General features: G+C 39.4%; 2 protein-coding genes across 12 annotated transcripts in view; both read right to left on the reverse strand.

Moving 5' to 3' along the window:
* The window catches only part of LOC117403508 (AP-4 complex accessory subunit RUSC2-like), a 44,773-nt gene extending 43,882 nt beyond the window's left edge, over window positions 1-891 (reverse strand). For 2 of the 5 annotated variants that reach the window (XM_058986296.1, XM_058986295.1), the window contains exon 1: window positions 706-890. The gene's annotated coding sequence lies outside the window, so the exon portion shown is untranslated. Of the gene's footprint in view, window positions 1-312; window positions 685-705 lie in introns of those variants that run through there. The other 3 variants (XM_058986299.1, XM_058986275.1, XM_058986287.1) reach the window with 3 other exon arrangements.
* Window positions 892-2,139: 1,248 nt separating this feature from the next.
* The window catches only part of LOC117403769 (phospholipid-transporting ATPase ID-like), a 48,004-nt gene continuing 30,026 nt past the window's right edge, over window positions 2,140-20,117 (reverse strand). For all 7 annotated transcript variants that reach the window (XM_058986326.1, XM_058986323.1, XM_058986330.1 and 4 more), the window contains 18 exons: window positions 19,393-19,481; window positions 18,664-18,860; window positions 18,004-18,212; window positions 17,414-17,457; window positions 16,592-16,757; window positions 15,489-15,677; window positions 15,018-15,133; window positions 13,527-13,691; window positions 12,717-12,828; window positions 12,053-12,158; window positions 11,625-11,766; window positions 11,079-11,262; window positions 10,420-10,643; window positions 9,864-9,947; window positions 7,454-7,699; window positions 6,890-7,028; window positions 5,665-5,795; window positions 2,140-3,805 (listed from right to left, as the gene is read on the reverse strand). In XM_058986326.1, coding sequence (XP_058842309.1) covers window positions 3,545-3,805; window positions 5,665-5,795; window positions 6,890-7,028; window positions 7,454-7,699; window positions 9,864-9,947; window positions 10,420-10,643; window positions 11,079-11,262; window positions 11,625-11,766; window positions 12,053-12,158; window positions 12,717-12,828; window positions 13,527-13,691; window positions 15,018-15,133; window positions 15,489-15,677; window positions 16,592-16,757; window positions 17,414-17,457; window positions 18,004-18,212; window positions 18,664-18,860; window positions 19,393-19,481 — 2,804 coding nt within the window. In that variant the 3' untranslated portion in view covers window positions 2,140-3,544. The remainder of the gene's footprint in view (window positions 3,806-5,664; window positions 5,796-6,889; window positions 7,029-7,453; window positions 7,700-9,863; window positions 9,948-10,419; window positions 10,644-11,078; window positions 11,263-11,624; window positions 11,767-12,052; window positions 12,159-12,716; window positions 12,829-13,526; window positions 13,692-15,017; window positions 15,134-15,488; window positions 15,678-16,591; window positions 16,758-17,413; window positions 17,458-18,003; window positions 18,213-18,663; window positions 18,861-19,392; window positions 19,482-20,117) is intronic.

A 20,117-nucleotide genomic window follows, 5' to 3' on the forward strand; every position in this document is an offset into this window, starting at 1 on the left:
CCGACCACGCTGAAGATATAGGTTGCATGTATTATTCATGGCATTACTAATGTGGCAAGGTCACACAATAACAAGGGAAGCCTTTAAACAAAGCCAGGGAACGTCAAACAACACAGCTGCCAAGGTCCGAGAGGCAAGTCAAACTGTCACCAGAACAGATGGAACAACACATCAGAATGAACCTCATGAAATAAAATCAAACCACCCCGCTCTCCGCCGGCACCACCCTGACTCGTATGAACAAAGACATTTAAAAAAACGATTTCCACACAATATAAACCTAATTCACTAGAACAGAAAAGGCACACCTACTGTTCAAACGCTCGTAACATCCTTCGGCAAATGTCAATGCGATCACAAGGTGCGTGTTCTTTGTCATTGAACTGAAACCACTGGGTATGCTGTATCCATAAGGAGTGTTTACACCATTCTGCAATCTCCCCAGATCGCGAGCACTGATCACGGATTTGAATGGAATGCGGCTTATTTTATTAACAGGGAATATGATGACATTCCATGCTGCGTGCGCGTATATAAAACATACAGCACAGTCTATACATCATACATAGACACAATAGTAAATATATTGCCCAATGTCACAATGTTGTTGTTTTTTTTATGTATGATGGAAAATAAGGCAGTTACCCAATAAATAAAACACGGTATTATTGTAACAGCAGCACGCATTTAAAGCAACAGACTTACAGTACAGACTTCCGCAGACCGCGTTTACTCTCGCATATTGTGCATGATTCCCGTCGTTTCCACGTTTTATTTCACGATAATAATAATCCTTCATGTATGGAATGAGAGGCGATGTTTGCTTTTCTGTCCTGTCAAGCGGCTGTCAGCCTGGAACAACGCAGACCTACTGCTGGGCTGGCCGTCGTGACGACACAAGCAAAACTGAGTGACTCCACCCCACCCGAGTCCTGGCCGTGGCCTTCACACAGCTGCTGCTGTACTACATGGCGTGGGGTGGATTTTAACTTGCAGACCGTGCAAATCGAGCAGTGCTTGTATCAATAACAGGAATATAATTTGAGCAAAGAGTAGTTGTTGGGCTGTGCTCCTGGAAAATGGTAACTGCATTGCATCTGTGTTTTTATATATATTTTTTAAAAAAACCTACACTGCTGAACTGAGCCAGCTGCAGTGTAAATCTAGGCCTATCTCAGATGCTGCATTCGACTGCAATACTAGAGCATTACACTGGCTCAAGACAGACATTCAGATTGTATTTTATTTCTGTAGCGTGTGTCATTTTGGCAGTCACACAGCCTCTGGCAATCCAGCTTCACAGTTATTTAGATCATGATCAGTCACCGTATAGGGCCATTCTACACACTGCTGCTGCCAAACACCACACCCTACTTATCCGCGTTAAGCACCATGCACATATAAAGAACAAAGCACTATTTTAGGATAGGTACCAGTGCTATGTTATGTATCCGTAGATGGAACGACACAGGCAAAATATCATTTTTAACGGCTTGATGCTCAATGGTTTATTTAATTGTTTTAAATGTCACTGTATCATTAACGTAATAGTGTAATTGATCAGTTTTGCATACATACTTTATTGAAAAATGTATTGTATTGTCACTGGTGTATCCCAAAATGTGCACATGAGATCAATAATTAAAACCACAAACCATTGATACTGATACAATATGCGCAGTGGCTAGAGCTTGACAAGGCAATCATAGAGAGCAAGGTTTCAGATTCAAAGCTCAGCCTCTGCCTTGCTATTTGACCTTGATGGCATTTGTGTTCCATGTTCCTACATCACTGTTAATGAGGAGTAGTTTATCTAATATATGACTCAAGAATTAATCAAAAGCATAAAAGTACCCCAACTCAAGCCCACCTTCTTCTGCTGATTCTTAGCCTCCCCAAGCCGTACACAGTTAGAACACTGATATACTTAATTGCCACTTGCTACAAAATTATAATTTTTTGCGGATGTGCTATAATATAGACAAATTGAAGTTATACACATGTAAACAGAAAATCTCTTGTAACATTAAAGTGTGCTTCATTGTCTTTCATCGGACAGTAATTGACTGTCAACACAATGCAAATTTTCTGTTTAACCCTCTAGTGGACAATTATTAAATAATAGTACTGGCAAAGACGTTGCATAAAAAAATATCAAACATTTATTTTGGCTGCTTGTTTTATAAAACAGTATACAGTCATTTAATTAAACAGATTACTTGGGGGGTTTCGATGGACATCTAAATAGCCATTGTTTATTAATATGAAAAAACAAACAAACAATGGTTGCTGTCACCATTCACTGTGACATTACTAGCACATTTACGGAACAATATTGGTAAAGATACAAAAAAAAGTTTCACTTGAGTATTCCTTGGACATTTGTAGTTGTATTTTATGATATTTGACAACCAATACATAATGTTGATATTTGACAACACCCACAATTAAAATGTCATCTTTTTTCAGAAACTCCTCCAGACAAATAGCCAAAATAATAACTGAAAGCAGATATCCTTTTGCACGTTCTTTTATCTAAAAAAAATAATAAATTACATTGTTTTAAAATCTAATTTCCCAAAGAGAATCTCCACTTTAAACGTGATGTTTCTTTTCAGCGTTTTTATGTACTTAAGGCTGTGGCCTTTGGTTAAATGGAAACACATATCAATATACAATCCTTTGGTTATTCTAGGTCAGTGTATTCCAGGCTAAAGCGTTGAATTGCAAATAGTTTTCGCAGTTGTTTACAAGAAGCACACAGAAGTTCAGCCAGACAGTTACCCTTTTATATTATCTGTAAATCCTTCTCTGACAGCTATCAGAATACAAAAGAAATGTTAAGGTTTTACGTATGAGGGTAAATACAATTCAGTGTAGTATGTGATGATGCTAGACTGAGAGGCACACAATCAAGTTTCTAAAAAAAAGTTAGTGATACAGTATTTAAGTAATCAGCCTTTCTGCTAATAAGACCAAGGTGCTTTGTGTAATTCTCTATATTGTTTTTCCCAAAAAGTACAATGTATTATTAGCAAACTGAAATTAACAGAAACAAATACAAATACTTAATGACTTGTACATTCCATTTAAAGCGGTTTAATTATGTTGTTGTAATTATCAGTGCAAATTAATCTTTGGGGTAAAAAGCTTTAAAAACTGTTCACAACATTTTATGGACCATAAAATTAGGTTACACAACATTTACACGTCAATCTGAAAGTCTGGCCAAACGTTTGCATGAGTTCAGATTAGACGTATTGTAGTCTGCTCAATAAAGCTCTCAGCTCTCACAAGCTGAAAACAATTGGTGAACTTGTACTGCAGACTTGGCTCAAAAGCTGTCATCAAGGATTGCTACATGGTAACATCAAAAGCCACCAAACAGGCAGAGCAATCTGAGCTGCTTTTAAAATTGTACAAAGATACAAGCTATACAGCTGGCTGGAATGTAGGTGTATAGTAGCAACAAAGTCCCCCTGCTCCCCAAAGGCCTCCCATGCCCAATGTAAACAGGCTTGTCCAAATGCTGAAGGCAGCATGCTTAGAGTGTTTTGTCAACGACGGTATCCTTGACTGCCCTGTAGGTTTTTAGGACTGTTCCTGGCTGCTTGGCGTTTGTCTTGGATCTGGGGCTGAAGGTTGCCATGTTCTTGCGTAGGTATCTACTCGAGGTGATGAGGTCACCGTAGCCCTGTGCGTGAGAGAAGGCGTAGCCAGAGCGCCGAGAGCTAGTCCGTCTGATCCGGGTCCTGGTGGCCTGCGGGGGAGGAGCGTGCTTGGATTGGCTGACCTTATATCGCACCTGGAGAGGAGAAATGGAAATAGGCAATAAAGTAAATTAAAGACGAAGTATGGGTAAGGTTTGAGGTCCAACCACTGTGAACTAGGGATTTAAACATTAGCCAAGTGTTAACCATTTAGCATTTTGTCTAAATGTTTAACCCATTGTAAAAATATGCAAGCCAAATAAGTGTTAGCCTTAATGTTTACATATTAAGTGTACAGTGTAGGTAAAAAAATAATAATAATCATATTATTTTCATACACATTTAAATGATGTACACATACAGTCTTATCCAGAATGACATTTTGCAGTAATTTAAATGATGTACACTTACAGTCTTATCCAGAACGACATTTTGCAGTAATTTCTAAATTAGTGATGAAGGGAGTTCTTATGATGGTTATTCTGACTGGTTAGAAACATTTCCAATATGTTTAAGGATATGATATGGTTGGTATTACTTACATTCATGGTCAGTTTTAACTTTAGGTCTTCTTATATTACCTCAAACTAATTTCACTATAATTCAGCCTGTCTAATACCAACAGAGTGGCCATGAGCACATCAGTCAAAAATAGTGCCAACAGTGTGACTAATGCCAATGCTATACACATCCAAGACAGAAATTCCATGGCAGTGAATCTGTCACACAGGAAATATACATGGGATCATCGAGTAAAGCCATTCAGTAAAAAACTAAACAAAAAAAAAACAATTGGCAAGGCAACCTCAACTCCTCCAGGCTGCCTTAAACAAAAACTGCATTACTAACAACGCACAGTTTTGATAAGCTTTAGTAAGATGTACATCATTTCTATGAACACACAGTACCATCACAAACCCATGATACTGTATATCCTGAACATGTGTTCCGTGGTCCCATCTTTGTTAGGATCCAACACAAGAGGCTTTCCTTTCAGGACAAATTCAGTGCCCCAAATGCCGGTATTTGTCATTCAAGTCAGGGCTTTGCAGTTGACTACTGTATGCCTCAGACAAACAGATAAGGATTATGAGATTACGAAATAATGACTTCCAAGGAAACGCATAACCAGGTAAAGGTACATAATTCTGTTAGATCTATATTACTTTCTGAAAAACAGATAATTATGGAAAAAGCTGAACATCTCAGCTGCCTGAATTGCATATGACTACTTCCACCGCTGTTGATTATTACGATGTTTAGAGAAGAAACTATTGAAACAATTGAGGAAACAGCTCCTGAAAATGATGCTGATTGCTGCTTTTCTTATCTCTGAAATACAGCAATCAGCACAAATTCAAGAACAGCTGTTTCTTCAATTGTTTTAACTGGGATGATAAATTAGCCCTCGACTGGGTGCCATCATCTGATTTCTTTGGAGAGCTCAATCCAAATAATACAAACAACAGTTTGTAATAATATTGAACTCAATATCTAATAGAAATTGGTCTTTATCACCCAGAAACCAAAATGTCACAAGACCACAATATGGCAGCCATATCAGGACAACAATTTGTCTGTGGAGTGTCCACATCACTGAAGATATGAAGCTAGCAGTTTTTGAGATGTTATAGCAATTTCACTCTCATTCAATGAAATGGCCAAGTAAGTGCAACACTACACAAACAGAGAATTCCTTAACCTAGTGTCGTAGCAGATTTACAATAACATGTGTTTCTTTCAAAACTACACATTTGAGACCAATACAGTGAACGGTGCACTACAGGTAAGATTTATGAAATTATTTTTCAAGCTACAAGTGATTAAATTACTAAACCTTTAAGAGCCTTCCACAATTATTCCACTTAAAAGCAGCTACTCTGTGCAAAAATGACCTCACCAAGACAAACTCATTCTGAGGTTGAATGTTCATAGCTGAATGTTTACTACCCACCTTGTCGTTGATGGTGGGTCGAAGCTCTGTCCGGCTGAACCTATAGGCCACCACGGGCAGCACACAGAGGATGGTGGTGAGAAGGATGGTCAGCCAGACATTGGGCTGGTTCAGGGAATTCCTTGCAGTGCCTGTAAAAGCACAAACACATGTGCCAAGTGAAATAACAGAACAGACAGCTGACATACAGTAGCTATGGGGAGGGAACCATGCAAAGAAAGAAATAATAAAAATAAAAATAAAAAAAGAAACTCAGCTGCCTAACACACAATTATTTTACCCCCAAATGTGTCCCCCCCCCATTTTAGGAGGTCCAAAGACAGAATTATTTATATTTTTGTTTTCTCTTTCTATTAGTAGTTCCCAAAATGCTCTAAAATGGGGCATTTTTCACACAGTTGTTAATTCTGCATATTAATGTTATCTGAATATGTATATGCTGTTTGTGAAAATCGTTAGACGTGCTTTGAGCTGAAGGCAGCTGTCAAAACATTGTCCTTGAGCCAACAATAATAATGTACTTTAATACACTTCTAAAAACCCGTCTACCAGCAATCAGCTGAAAGAATAAAAGTGAAAAAATAAAAATCCCCAAATAACCTCCTACAGGCTCTAAAATAACTATTTCAAGAGACCTGGCTGCTTCTTCAAGCCACTGATCTTTCCTTATAAACACATATGAATGTATCAACGTTCATAAATACACTGTAACGTGTATATGACACATATATAATAAGATGATCCTGATTCTATGTTTTATGCTTCTTGCACTATTGGACGAGCACATGTCCACTTCTGTGTAATGAGAGGCTGCTCTTCCATGATATCCTGCCCTGTGTACTTTTGTTCCTTGTGAAACATCAGCCTTGGCTACAAGAAGAACATGTGAATGGAGAGCATATAACAAGTATTGCTGTAGATCTCTATCGAGGTCTTTCCTATCTTTCACTTATGGGATTGCTGACTAAACTGACTAAATTGATTGATTCAATTGATTTAATCAACCTATGCTCCACCAAGATAAGCCTCAGATGGGTTATGTAGAGTATTTTACAGCAGTGTAATCACCCCAGATCACCTGTGTGGATTACCCCTAAAATAAGTGTAAAATGCTTTAAAACAAATCTAGTTGTAGGTTATCTTGGCACAGTGTAGGTTGATCAAATCAGCCCCTAACCTTATTTCTACTGCTCTTCTCACATTTGCTTTCTTACACAATACTTACCAATGAAGGGGAAGGAAGCTGTGAAGATGAGATACATCCCATTGCTGTACATGGTGAGAGTAATGGCGAAGTAGATGGCCAGGCTGCCCCACATAAATAACTGATTAATTGATGTCCAGTAGGCAGTATCTAGCCCAAGCTACAGAATTGAACAAGAAAATATTAATATTACTTTCACTGAAAGCATAATTGAAAATAAGGCTACAGACAGAAAGCGACAGACAGATATACAGTAAAAGATAGATGGAATAAAACAGATAGACAGACAAGACAATACTATAAAACACACAGGAAAGAAAATAGATGAGAAAACACATTGTAGTTGTCATGTTCCACAACCCTAGAATACCCTAGAGTGAGTATTTTTAACATTAGGGTTAAGACTGATCCCCATGTACTAGTGTTCTGGGATGCTTGCCATGTACATGAATATATAAACATATTTGGTAAGGTATGGTATGATATAGATAAACACAGGACTGTACAGACAGACACACACAAAAAGCTGAGACTTTGATTCTTATGGTGAGCAGGACTAGGCTCAGGCTATGGCAGGTGGTGTACCTGGATGGAGACAGCGATCAGCAGGCAGGTCTGTGCAAGCAGGGCAAAGGACTGGTAGTCAGCAAGGTCTTTGCCATCATCCCGCATTGTGTCATACATGGCTCCGTAGGGGATAAAGAAGAGGATAAGCGAGCTGTAGATGCTGTGGAGCAGACACTTGATGAAGGAACCTATGTTGAAGTACATGTTGAGCTGTCCAGGCTGATAAAGCTTCGGGTACTCCAAACTCCAGCGGTCACTCACATCCTTAAACAAATGAATACAAACAAATTATCTATATATCGGCACATTGATTAATAAGGTATACCTACAGTGCCTTGCGAAAGTATTCGGCCCCCTTGAACTATGCGACCTTTTGCCACATTTCAGGCTTCAAACATAAAGATATGAAACTGTAATTTTTTGTGAAGAATCAACAACAAGTGGGACACAATCATGAAGTGGAACGAAATTTATTGGATATTTCAAACTTTTTTAACAAATAAAAAACTGAAAAATTGGGCGTGCAAAATTATTCAGCCCCCTTAAGTTAATACTTTGTAGCGCCACCTTTTGCTGCGATTACAGCTGTAAGTCGCTTGGGGTATGTCTCTATCAGTTTTGCACATCGAGAGACTGAAATTTTTGCCCATTCCTCCTTGCAAAACAGCTCGAGCTCAGTGAGGTTGGATGGAGAGCATTTGTGAACAGCAGTTTTCAGTTCTTTCCACAGATTCTCGATTGGATTCAGGTCTGGACTTTGACTTGGCCATTCTAACACCTGGATATGTTTATTTGTGAACCATTCCATTGTAGATTTTGCTTTATGTTTTGGATCATTGTCTTGTTGGAAGACAAATCTCCGTCCCAGTCTCAGGTCTTTTGCAGACTCCATCAGGTTTTCTTCCAGAATGGTCCTGTATTTGGCTCCATCCATCTTCCCATCAATTTTAACCATCTTCCCTGTCCCTGCTGAAGAAAAGCAGGCCCAAACCATGATGCTGCCACCACCATGTTTGACAGTGGGGATGGTGTGTTCAGGGTGATGAGCTGTGTTGCTTTTACGCCAAACATAACGTTTTGCATTGTTGCCAAAAAGTTCGATTTTGGTTTCATCTGACCAGAGCACCTTCTTCCACATGTTTGGTGTGTCTCCCAGGTGGCTTGTGGCAAACTGTAAACGACACTTTTTATGGATATCTTTAAGAAATGGCTTTCTTCTTGCCACTCTTCCATAAAGGCCAGATTTGTGCAGTATACGACTGATTGTTGTCCTATGGACAGAGTCTCCCACCTCAGCTGTAGATCTCTGCAGTTCATCCAGAGTGATCATGGGCCTCTTGGCTGCATCTCTGATCAGTCTTCTCCTTGTATGAGCTGAAAGTTTAGAGGGATGGCCAGGTCTTGGTAGATTTGCAGTGGTCTGATACTCCTTCCATTTCAATATTATCGCTTGCACAGTGCTCCTTGGGATGTTTAAAGCTTGGGAAATCTTTTTGTATCCAAATCCGGCTTTAAACTTCTCCACAACAGTGTCTCGGACCTGCCTGGTGTGTTCCTTGTTCTTCATGATGCTCTCTGCGCTTTAAACGGACCTCTGAGACTATCACAGTGCAGGTGCATTTATACAGAGACTTGATTACACACAGGTGGATTCTATTTATCATCATTAGTCATTTAGGTCAACATTGGATCATTCAGAGATCCTCACTGAACTTCTGGAGAGAGTTTGCTGCACTGAAAGTAAAGGGGCTGAATAATTTTGCACGCCCAATTTTTCAGTTTTTTATTTGTTAAAAAAGTTTGAAATATCCAATAAATTTCGTTCCACTTCATGATTGTGTCCCACTTGTTGTTGATTCTTCACAAAAAATTACAGTTTCATATCTTTATGTTTGAAGCCTGAAATGTGGCAAAAGGTCGCAAAGTTCAAGGGGGCCGAATACTTTCGCAAGGCACTGTATAAGTAAATTAACTATTTTAAGACCAATTTAAAAATAACTTATCAATGCAGATTACTTTTCTATGTAACCATTAGCTACTATAAAATGAAACCGTGTATAAAGATCATCGGTCCAAATTAAAAAAACAAAATGCTTGTTCCTGGCCCTAAACTGATCTGAAGGGTGTGACTCACCACTGCTTTATCTACCACTTTACCACTCTAGGATTAATGCATGCTCACGCCCATGAACTCTGGAGTACCATGGATTATTTTAAGGTCTGCAGCAATCCCAGCAGGAGACCTAAATGAGAATGTAGCCCCTGCAGCCAAGTTGTTTCAACCCTATAAAAACAATGTGCACGTGTGGTCCTAATGGTACTAATATGTATCTATTAAAAGGTATTTTTTTACCCATGCACATGTACAGCCAAATGCAAATAAGATTTAAAGTAGTCTATAACATTTAAGCAGTACAGTAGTGTGTACCTGATCAAAAAGGCTCATCCCCAGCACAGGCAGTGAGGTATAAACCAGGTTGTAGAGGGTGATATACCATTCGTCATACACAGTCTGTAAGAAAAACACACTCAGGTTTACAAAAAGTCACAGAAACTCCAAGCAAAACACGCGTATTTTGAAAACGTAATTTGACTTCTGACGTCAAGATAAATTCAATGGGAAAGCAAGAGTGTTTGGGGTCTGTTCAATTGAGCTGAAAAGCGGCCAATAAGAACATAAGAAAAGGAGGCCTAGTACCCTAGCTGATTGATTTAAAAATGTAGTCAAGTCAGATCCTAAAGGATCCCAATGATTTAGTATCAGCAACATGTGTCTCCTATCCTCTAACAATCGTCTAAGATCTAAATACCCACCACTGTTTATATAAATAATATACATGTAGGGCCCTTTTGGGTTTATACAAATATGTAGAGTAAGATGCCAGGGTGGGTCCTATTTAAATGCAACACACACTGGCAGTATTTAACCCTCCACCACTTAGATCAATTGATTGTGTGTGTATACCACAGTATGTGATACATACCTGTGCAGAGAATCCACAGAAGAAGCCATACCAGAAGTGCACCAGGGTGAAGGTGAAGTTCTTGTAGAAAAAGTAGTTGAGGAACTTGCACATGCGGATGTAGGACCACCTGCCATGGACCAGCAGGAGGCGCTGCAGGTACCGGAACTGGGCAAAGGAGAAATCGCTGGAGAGGACAGCCTGCATCCCCTCCTGTCCACTGATTCCCACCCCAATGTGGGCAGCTGGGAACACGGCCACAGAGATAGGCAGGGAAGACAGACACACAGAACCATGGAGACAAACAACAGAGTTACTCTTTCCCATGCTACATAATAATACACAATGTAATCCAAACCATTCTATGTGGATGAAAACATTACAACCAATTAAACTTCATAATATATAAAATTCAATCTACTTTTACATAGGGTACCTGGCCAAGAAGACTGAACTCCAGCATAAACCCATAAAACACTAAAATGACAACACACTGTCTGCCATCAACCACAGCTCCAACAACAAGAAGTAATAAAATAGTGACTTTTGATAGATAAGACATCACAGATAGATGCATCTGCTAACAGCATTTAAAAAATCGGGGTTAAAAATCCAAAAAGCTTTTATGTATATTTGGCAACTTTCTCGCATGCCATCCATGCTGACAGTGGCCCTCTTGCCTTTGATCATGCTGACGTCGTTGGCTCCGTCCCCGATGGCCAGAGTGATGGCTTTCTTGTACTTCTTGACCAGCTGCACCACCTGGGCTTTCTGCAGTGGTGTCACTCGGCAGCAGATGACAGTTTTACACATGCAGGCGGTCCTGAGGAACTCCACCTCCATGCTCTTCTCTAGACCGTATGCCTGACAGGGAGAAGACACAAGCAAGAATGCACTATGGGACACTGCTGGTGACCTCCAGGACATGTGAGAACGAGCAAATCCAGCTCACTGAAATGGAGGAGATTCTATTTTGTTTGCTGTTTTACAGGCCTTTTTGATGTAGGCTTTTACCACCCTGCCAATAGTAGTGTTAAGAGTTGGAAGCAGTAAGCGATAGGCTGTTTTTATTTTTTCTTTGGATGAGAGATAATATTGATCAATAACTAATTGCCCAGCAAGGCAGACTAGTTGAAACATTTGTCATTGAACTGAAGTTTCTTTTAGTATCTCTACAGTACATTCAGCACTATTGCCCAAATGCAGTTCTCTCCACATTTCCATACCAAGCTATGTCCGTTGATGACAAGGCCATACTCCCCTTCCACAGTGTCTTCAGGCAGCACCGCTGACTTATTTTTGGGCTGCTTCACTTCAAAGATCGGCTCAGCTTCAATGGTTTCTGGTTTGATTTTATTCCGTGCATTTCTAGTATAAAGAGTAATGGAGTATTATTAGAAAAAAAGAGCATTAACACCAATTGCCTTAATAAAAAAAAAAAAAAATTCTGAAAAGATTTGAATCTGGGTCACCATGAAGTTATTCTTTGTTTGCTGTATTATCAGAAGGCACATTTATTGAATGAATCAGAGACTGGGGTGAGTATGGACCCCAGAAACAAGTGCACCCTGCCCCCTACCCATATTGGAAACAAGCATGCATGCTACCCAAAGTAAATGTCAGTTATAAATAACAGAATCGTGGTTTGACGCACCTCAGTTCCTCTCTCACGTCCTCAGCTGTGTTTGCGGAGATGATAAACACCTCGTTCATCTCCTCTCGCAGCATGTTGCACGCATAGCCGATGTTCACAGCAGTCTCTGTTAGAAATGAAAAGATTATATATCTTGAAAAGTAATTGGTAGGTAAATATAAGTATTCAACCAATACTGCTTAACAGATGAGGTTAAAGCATTTAAGTTGTTATAATGAGATATTAATAATGATATAATCAAATGAAAATGCACAGTATGATGCTCAAATGTTTTTATGTTTGTTTTTTTTTACCGTAATCTGTCCTGAAGCTGTGCATTATTTTATTATAAATATTTTTTTGTTATAATAATACTTGGCTTGTATCTACTGTAAATGTGAAATGTACCATGAATCAACATCTTCTATAACTTTAAACTTTCAAATCATAAGATAAAATAAAAAAGACATTTACATGTTAAGAAATCACATGTAGATTTTACTGAAAATCAGTACAAAATGAAAATAAAGGGCCCTGTATGTCAGTTACTGTAGGAATAATGTCCTATTCATTCAAGTCTAGACCCTGCTGTAACTCATTACTATGCAGCCAATTAAGATTCCTGGAATGCCTTCTCACTGCAGTACGTTTCCTGTGTCACTCAAGAGGGAGCAGGTGGCGGTACCTTGTTTATCTCCTGTGAGCACCCACATCTTAATGTCAGCTTTGGCCAGCTGTTCAATCGTCTGAGGCACTCCATCCTGCAGCTTGTCTTCTATTGCTGTGGCACCTAGTAACTGAAAAGCACGCACATGCTCAGCTTGTACAGTATACTTTTAAAACAAGGCTGCATGCAGTGATTTAGAGGTCACATCGTCAGGGTACACTGCTGAAGGAAACTCATTTGTAAGCTGTGGTTGGATTTATTGGATTTGGCCCATGGATATTTAGACACTTGAGAAACCCTCATCCAAGTGCTAGTACATTTTGCTCAACTCTATGAAAATGTTGCATACTGCATATATAGTTATTTTTTGTTGGTAAAATGATCCAAGTGCCAGGGTAGGAATGATCTAGTGCTTCTTTTGGAGGTACCTCCCTGCCTTTTTGTACAAATAGGCCATTTTCCCATAAACAAGCATACTATTACAGTTCAATTTGGCTCTTTAGCAGAGGTGTCAATTTTACCTATAAAATTCTAATGTGAAAAATGTAGGGAAATTATCGCTGCTAGCCAGACAACAAAATGCACACAAGATATAGCTTACCCCACACAACAATAAACTACTCAACTTGTGGGATCTGAGCTGTGTTACTTGGCTTCAGACCTCCCCCTGCTATTTCAAGTTCCTTGACGCAAGTGGGGGCCTGGCAAAACCGTACATATATGAGAAGCACAGGAACGCTTTGTAGGGGCCTATTCAAACTCCCCTGGGGGATAGATTTGCTCCTGTGTTTCATGTTGGGCACCCCACTCTATGAATGTATCTGCTACCTGTAGGTTCTTCTCGATCTCCTCGTAGAGCTCATCCAGTTTCTCTTCCCTTTCCTCCAGTGCTGTGCTGGCTGCGTGGTGACGGGCCCTCCAGTCCTCAAAATACCCTTCCTCCAAGTCCTTATAGGCCAGGACCAGAGTGCGCAGGCCTTCCCCAGCAAACTCCTGCGCAACAATCACAGGGACACCCAGCCACGTTATGCCTCCACTTCACACAGGCCAAGGGGGTTCAAAGATTGGCATCTGGTATACAGTACAGGTTATTTTTATTTATACCTATATATAAAAGTTTACCATAGTAAAAGCACAGCAAAGTGTAATACAGCATGGTGAAAGCATGGTAAAGCAGAGGTAAGCATTAAAATCACCAGAGAGGTATAGTAATAAACATGGCAAACCATGGTAAACTACGGTAAATGCATAACCAAGGGAAAATCATGAGAACACGGCAAAATTACTTTGCAAATGTACTGTGGACTTTTATAACAGTAGTACCTTCACTTATTTATCAGTTTGTTTTTTTACTGCATCACTTGTATTGTACCTAAACTGTTTGCATGAGTATGACATTTTCAACCCCAGGTAAAGTCTTTCCCAGCTAATTCTAGCCCTGCCACAAACAAGAAGAGGGTTATACACTGTAGCATTAGAATAGGCCCTAACTGGTACCCCTGCAGGCACTCTCACAAAGGCTAAGGAGAAACGACAGTGTTTGTGAACAACTACACATCTCCTCGTCTTAACAAAAGGCCACCCAGGGTATAGATGAGTCACCATGACAGGGGGGAGTCCTTGTGCACACGCTCAGTTTAGAATTCATGAATGCCTCACAAGCACTTTCTTCATAACAGAGACAAAAATAACTCTAATAAGACATTCTGAAAGTAACAAGAAAAAAATTGCAACCTACTGTAGGATGAAATTTTAATTATGGCGCAACAATTCTTATACTATTTTTTTTAAATACCAATAACACAACTAACAACTGTGATAAAGATAAGTGGTGGTGTGTGGCATGGTATGCAAATTTCTCAAATTTCCCCATGGTTATGCATTTACAGCAGGTTACCACGGTTTGCCTCATATGCATTAAATTAAAATATCAAATGTGTTACATTACTATACTTATTTATCTAACTGCCTGGTATGTTTGCCTTCTAAAACATCTTATAACTTAAGGGCAAAATTACCTATTTTCCTTTAGATGTCTGAAAGCACATTTCTTCTCTTTATTTCTGTGAATATCTAACAAAATATCACATTCTCTCCATCAATATGGCTTTCAACTCATAGCTAGCTTACTGCCCACACTTACTGGTTTAAATATTGTATCTACTCTGCTTTATTTTATTTTTTTTAATTCTATGCTGCCAGCAATGTACTGCATTTCTCTAAAAATATGACGTATCCTCAGTGGAACAGGATAACTACATTGATTAATAGCTGGATTAACATAATGCATGAGTTTACAGGGCCACCCCATCCACTCACGTCAAGGTGCTCAGTGGTGACGTCCTTTAGCGTTTTGCAGGCAGGATGAAGTCTCTCATATATAATGGTGTCGGCTCCCTTGCAGTACAGGGACAGTTTCCCTTCAGGGCAGCGCACTTAGATTTAAAACAAAGGAATAAAAAGTATTCTTTTGAGGTCATAATTCCCAGATATAAGCACATGCAATATCAAATTCCAGTTAGAGTTTAACATGCTTTCCCGGAACACCTTACATTATACATCATTCAGTACACTACAGTAGGAAATAAGGTGGCTGTTCCCTAACTCTTTATGTCGGTAAAATGATTTATTAAAACTGATTTAAAAAGCAATACATCATAACATATAACAAAAGAAAAAATGATTTCACAACCAGCTGAAACGTCTCAGTTTGGCAAGTGGTAATGGGGAAGCTATTGTCAGTACATGCTTTGTATGAATGGACGCTGGTAGAGTGGTAGGGCGAGTTACCGATGACAGACATCCTCTTCCTGACGTTGTTGAAGTCGAGGATGGCGAGCAGCTCGTAGGTCTTCGTCTCTCCCATCTCCACCACGGTGATGGACTCCGGGGTGCGCGAGCGGAACACAAAGCCGAAGTTACGGGCAGCTGTGACGAGAGCGCCCTCGTCTGGAGACTGAGCCTGGTACAGCAGCTCACCTGAACAGGGAAAGAGCAGGAAATAAATCACTCAGGCAGAGCAGCCAGTGGGGATGAAGACCAGGGGGAGGCAGGATAGATGACAAGTGCTCCCTTTTTGCCATGACAATTGTGTTCATGAAGGAATCTCTGATTAGCTTGTTTAAAACGCGTGATGCTGCCACCCGGTAACACAGTCTCTCCAGCACTGATTGAACCAGAAGGTTTGGGTGTCATTATGGTCAGAGAAACACAAAGGGACACGGATCAAAAGAGAGGATGTAGGGGATGTCTTTTTGTTGTTTTAAGTTCTACTGAAAGTGAAAAGATCAATGATTAAGTTTTGTTCAACTAACTATATTAAATTAAATATCTTCTGATCATTCAGTTCTGTCAGTACAGTACACTCACAAGGAAAAAGGTGTATTCAGGACTTCCCTGTCTGACCTTGTATTTGCTTTTTTCCCTAGAATTGCAGCACAGATGGTGTGGTGAGGAAGTTGACAACCTGGTCAGGTTCTGAGTTCTAAAGGCAGGAGAGGCGTGGGTGTTTTATTAAAATCTAATTTCCTTTAGGATGTGCACTATATAATAACTGGGCATGTTGCATGGAATGTAATTGCATTGTAATGTAAGTGTAGGCTGCCCTATGAAACTGCGTAAAGAGAAGAAAGCATGTTTTTTTGTTTTTTTATTAGTAGTATTATTATCATAATAATAATAATAATAATAATAATAATAATAATAATAATAATAACAACAACAATAATAATAATAATAATAATAATAATAATAATTTGACACTATCAATTATTTCAAAATATATAGTCTTCCAATTCTTAGGTAGTTTTTGACATTGCATTTTTTTAAATCAAATGTTCTGTGCAGCTGAATTGCAAGGGAAGAGATGTAGGAAAAAAAGAGTGGCTACCCACCTTCCTCCTTCTCCTCAGGCATGACGGTGTGGCAGAGAGAGAGCAGCCGGAAGAATGCGTGCACCTCCAGGATTTCCAGCTTCACTGCCTCCACCAGGCTGTGGTCATGGAACACAAACTTGGGGTCTGCCAGCCGGTTGAAGGAGAAATCTACCTTGGGAGTCCTCTGCAAAAAACAACAAACGAGAACATGGAACCCAGAACATATGCAGTGTGTCCCATATGTCAGGGATCATAGGCAATGTCATATTACAGGTAGGATGTATTTTGTCCCTGTGAATGTCTGCATCTCAGTGGACAAATCTCAGTCTACAAACAAATCAAAATCAACATACTGTACAGAATATATTATTATTATTATTATTATTATTATTATTTATTTCTTAGCAGACGCCCTTATCCAGGGCGACTTACAATCGCAAGCAAATACAAATACATTCAAGTGTTACAATACAAGTCATACAATAAGAGCAAGAAATACAATAATTTTTTTTTTTTCAAGTGTGACAAACCACAATTCAATAATACAGCAGATAATAGTGAAAGTTACATCAGGATATGATTAAATAGTGATAAGTTAATTAAGCTGTAGTGTGTTGGCAGACACAATTACATCTATCTGTACTCTATCTGTACACTTGGGGGTTCATAGATGAACTAAGCACTATGCTTGAGCTACTTTACCTTATCTTTGGTTAGTGCTAGTCAGAGTCTGTGACACCAGACGAATTGTAATTTCCAGTCTGGAATGTAGTATTTAAATGTTAATAAAGACTATTCTGCCCTTCTTAATTGCCTCATTGGTTGAACTGCACATCCTACCTCGGTGATTTCCATTCTTTGCCCAGCAAAATCCAACACCTCACCTGCAGCAGTAGAAGAGAAATCATAATATTATAGTGTTTTCTTTTTAGTACCACTGAAGTTATCTGTTTTATATAAGACAGTCAGTCCCTTGGTTGTATTTCTTTGTGGACCTGTCGCAGTCAAAACATTTCTATGTATATTTACTGTGAAGAGAGTTACTAAAATGCGTACGCATGGTAGCCTCACTGAGAGAGAGGCAAGAAGGAGAATGGGAGCATGAGCAACAGTGGCAGAAACAGATTCACTGAGAAAGAATGGGACGCAAAGACACCCAGAAGGCTGGAGACAGGTGCATTGTATTAAATGTATAAGTCATGTAGCAACTACACATATATATCTCAGTATGTCAAAACATTTTAAACGTTTAACAACAACAACACATTCTATATAAACAGACTAAATACGTTAATATTCTCTCCTGGGCCTGACACAACCAAGAGTGAGCGAGAAACACACTTTCAGCATGATAAGAGGTAGCCACGGAGCAATTAGACACGTACATGTGGTAGAGACAGCCTGTGTGGGGGCGAGGTGGCTGCACCTACCATAGGACTTCCCGTTGATGGAGCACATGTTGAAGGTCATGATGTTCTGTGTGAGGGTGCCGGTCTTGTCTGAGAAGATGTACTTGATCTGTCCAAGCTCCTCGTTAAGGGTGGTAGTGCGCGCCTCAGCGGGCGTGTCACTGCGCGGGTAGTACATCTTCCTGTCCCAGTCGATGTAGAAGCTGTTCCCTAACCGGATAATCTCCACGCTGCCAACACACACACAGCAAACATGTGATGATGTTTTTATTTATGTATCTAACTGTTGCATCTCCCAGGATACTAGTAAAGCGACACATATAATACAATCTCCATCTGACCAAAACTTTTCCATCGTACAAAAAATGGCCAAAACAAGTTACAATTGAGGCACAACAAAGTAAAGCATCTAACTGGCTAAAAAGCATGTGTCAATAGGGAAAGCAACTGATTGGGTAATAACAGGAAAGAACACCTTGAAGGAATGGGGACAGTTTAGCTATCCAGGTAAAATGACCAAGGAAGTGCAAGACATAAAAATACCTGCTTACTATAAATGATTCTTTCAAAACGATGTGATGCATGGATGTGCATAGCAAGGAATACTTATGGAATAATTCTGTTTGCAACAAACACTTTTTTGATGATTACTTTGGTAAACGTACAATCACAGAAACGTACCTGACATAAAGTGATATGGGCACCACTGTGTTGAGGATGATGACGTAGGACCAGAAGGTGAGGAACGCAGAGAAAGCAGAGTTCGGGACACTCTCTGGCCAGGGCAGGAACACTTGGAAATAAAATCCTTTCTGATACTCCCAAATCCCATTGCCGATGGCCAGAATAATACACATGAGAGCCAGAAACCCAAAAATCTAGAGGTGCAAACCAACAGCAGAACAAGTTACACTCTGTGGCTCCAGTTTCATTCAAGAACAGCTTGAGGCAGTGTGTCTTTGCTGTACTTTAATGTCTAAAAGACAGCTGAAAAAGTCAACCTGGGTAAACTTACCATTAAGTACCAAATATTTTTAAATTTGTAAATAAGCCAACAAGCGATATTTATGTAAGTTAATATATTACATTTAGACTTAACGTTTGCGGTTAACAAAATTAGAGTAAGTTATCATAATAATACCGTTAAAGAGAACATTTAAATAACAGGAAGATGTCAGTTAAAAATGCAAGGTTAAAATATTCATTAAAAAATCTAAAGTTTATCAGATTACAGACAAGACTGGGTAAAGCAAAGAGAGGCATGGAAATTACAATACACGTTTACAATCTGAAACTTTATAAACCCCTTAACTATCATTGGAAAATCAGGGCATTAGAAAACACTTCCATTTCACTAACAGAGTGAACATTTGGGAAAAGGATTTCAAAGTTTGGACTTATCAGACTCACCCACAGCACAAGAACATTCATTAGTCGATCAATGCTGGTCCGTTTGAAGGTCGTTTTGCCACAGTTCTGCATTAATTTAGTCTCCGGACCTACATAAAACAACCAGTAAGATTTTACCTTTGAGTGTTAGACTCTCACTCTGAAGCTGTTAGGCTTCATTTTACATTCAAGATATTAGTAAATGTTGAAGGAATACTCAAGCAAGAACAAACCATGTTCTTCACAACATTTGTCAAAAGACATGTGTAAAGGAAAATAATCAGCCCTGAGAAAAAGATATTAGGTACTCTTCTATAAGCCGTGATTATCCTTTCTATACAGTATATTGTAGCTCATTTGGGACTGACGTCTAACCCCACCCCCCAATGGAGGAGTGCATTGTGGGTGCGTGATTATAGTGAGTGGAGTAGGATGCACATTGAGTAAAGCGCACTGCTGTTGTTTATGCAGTAATAATTATGGAACCTTATAAAAAATAAATATACTGTCTGAATGTATGTCACAGCTCACCCTAAATATCAGAAGGCAAACTCTGTAAATGCACTGTACTATACAGTGCGCTGCTGCATCTGACTATCTGTTACTTGTGTAACCAAATGGGAGGATGGGTAACAGAATGTGTCATGTAAATAAGCCGAGGCCTTTTCCCAAATGTCTGCACTCCTTATCCAGTGAAGTATTATTCTACTAACATTACTGCAGGCTAGGAACCTCACACAATGTTT

The sequence above is a fragment of the Acipenser ruthenus genome, chromosome 2 (assembly GCF_902713425.1).
Source record: "Acipenser ruthenus chromosome 2, fAciRut3.2 maternal haplotype, whole genome shotgun sequence".
Classification (NCBI taxonomy): domain Eukaryota; kingdom Metazoa; phylum Chordata; class Actinopteri; order Acipenseriformes; family Acipenseridae; genus Acipenser; species Acipenser ruthenus.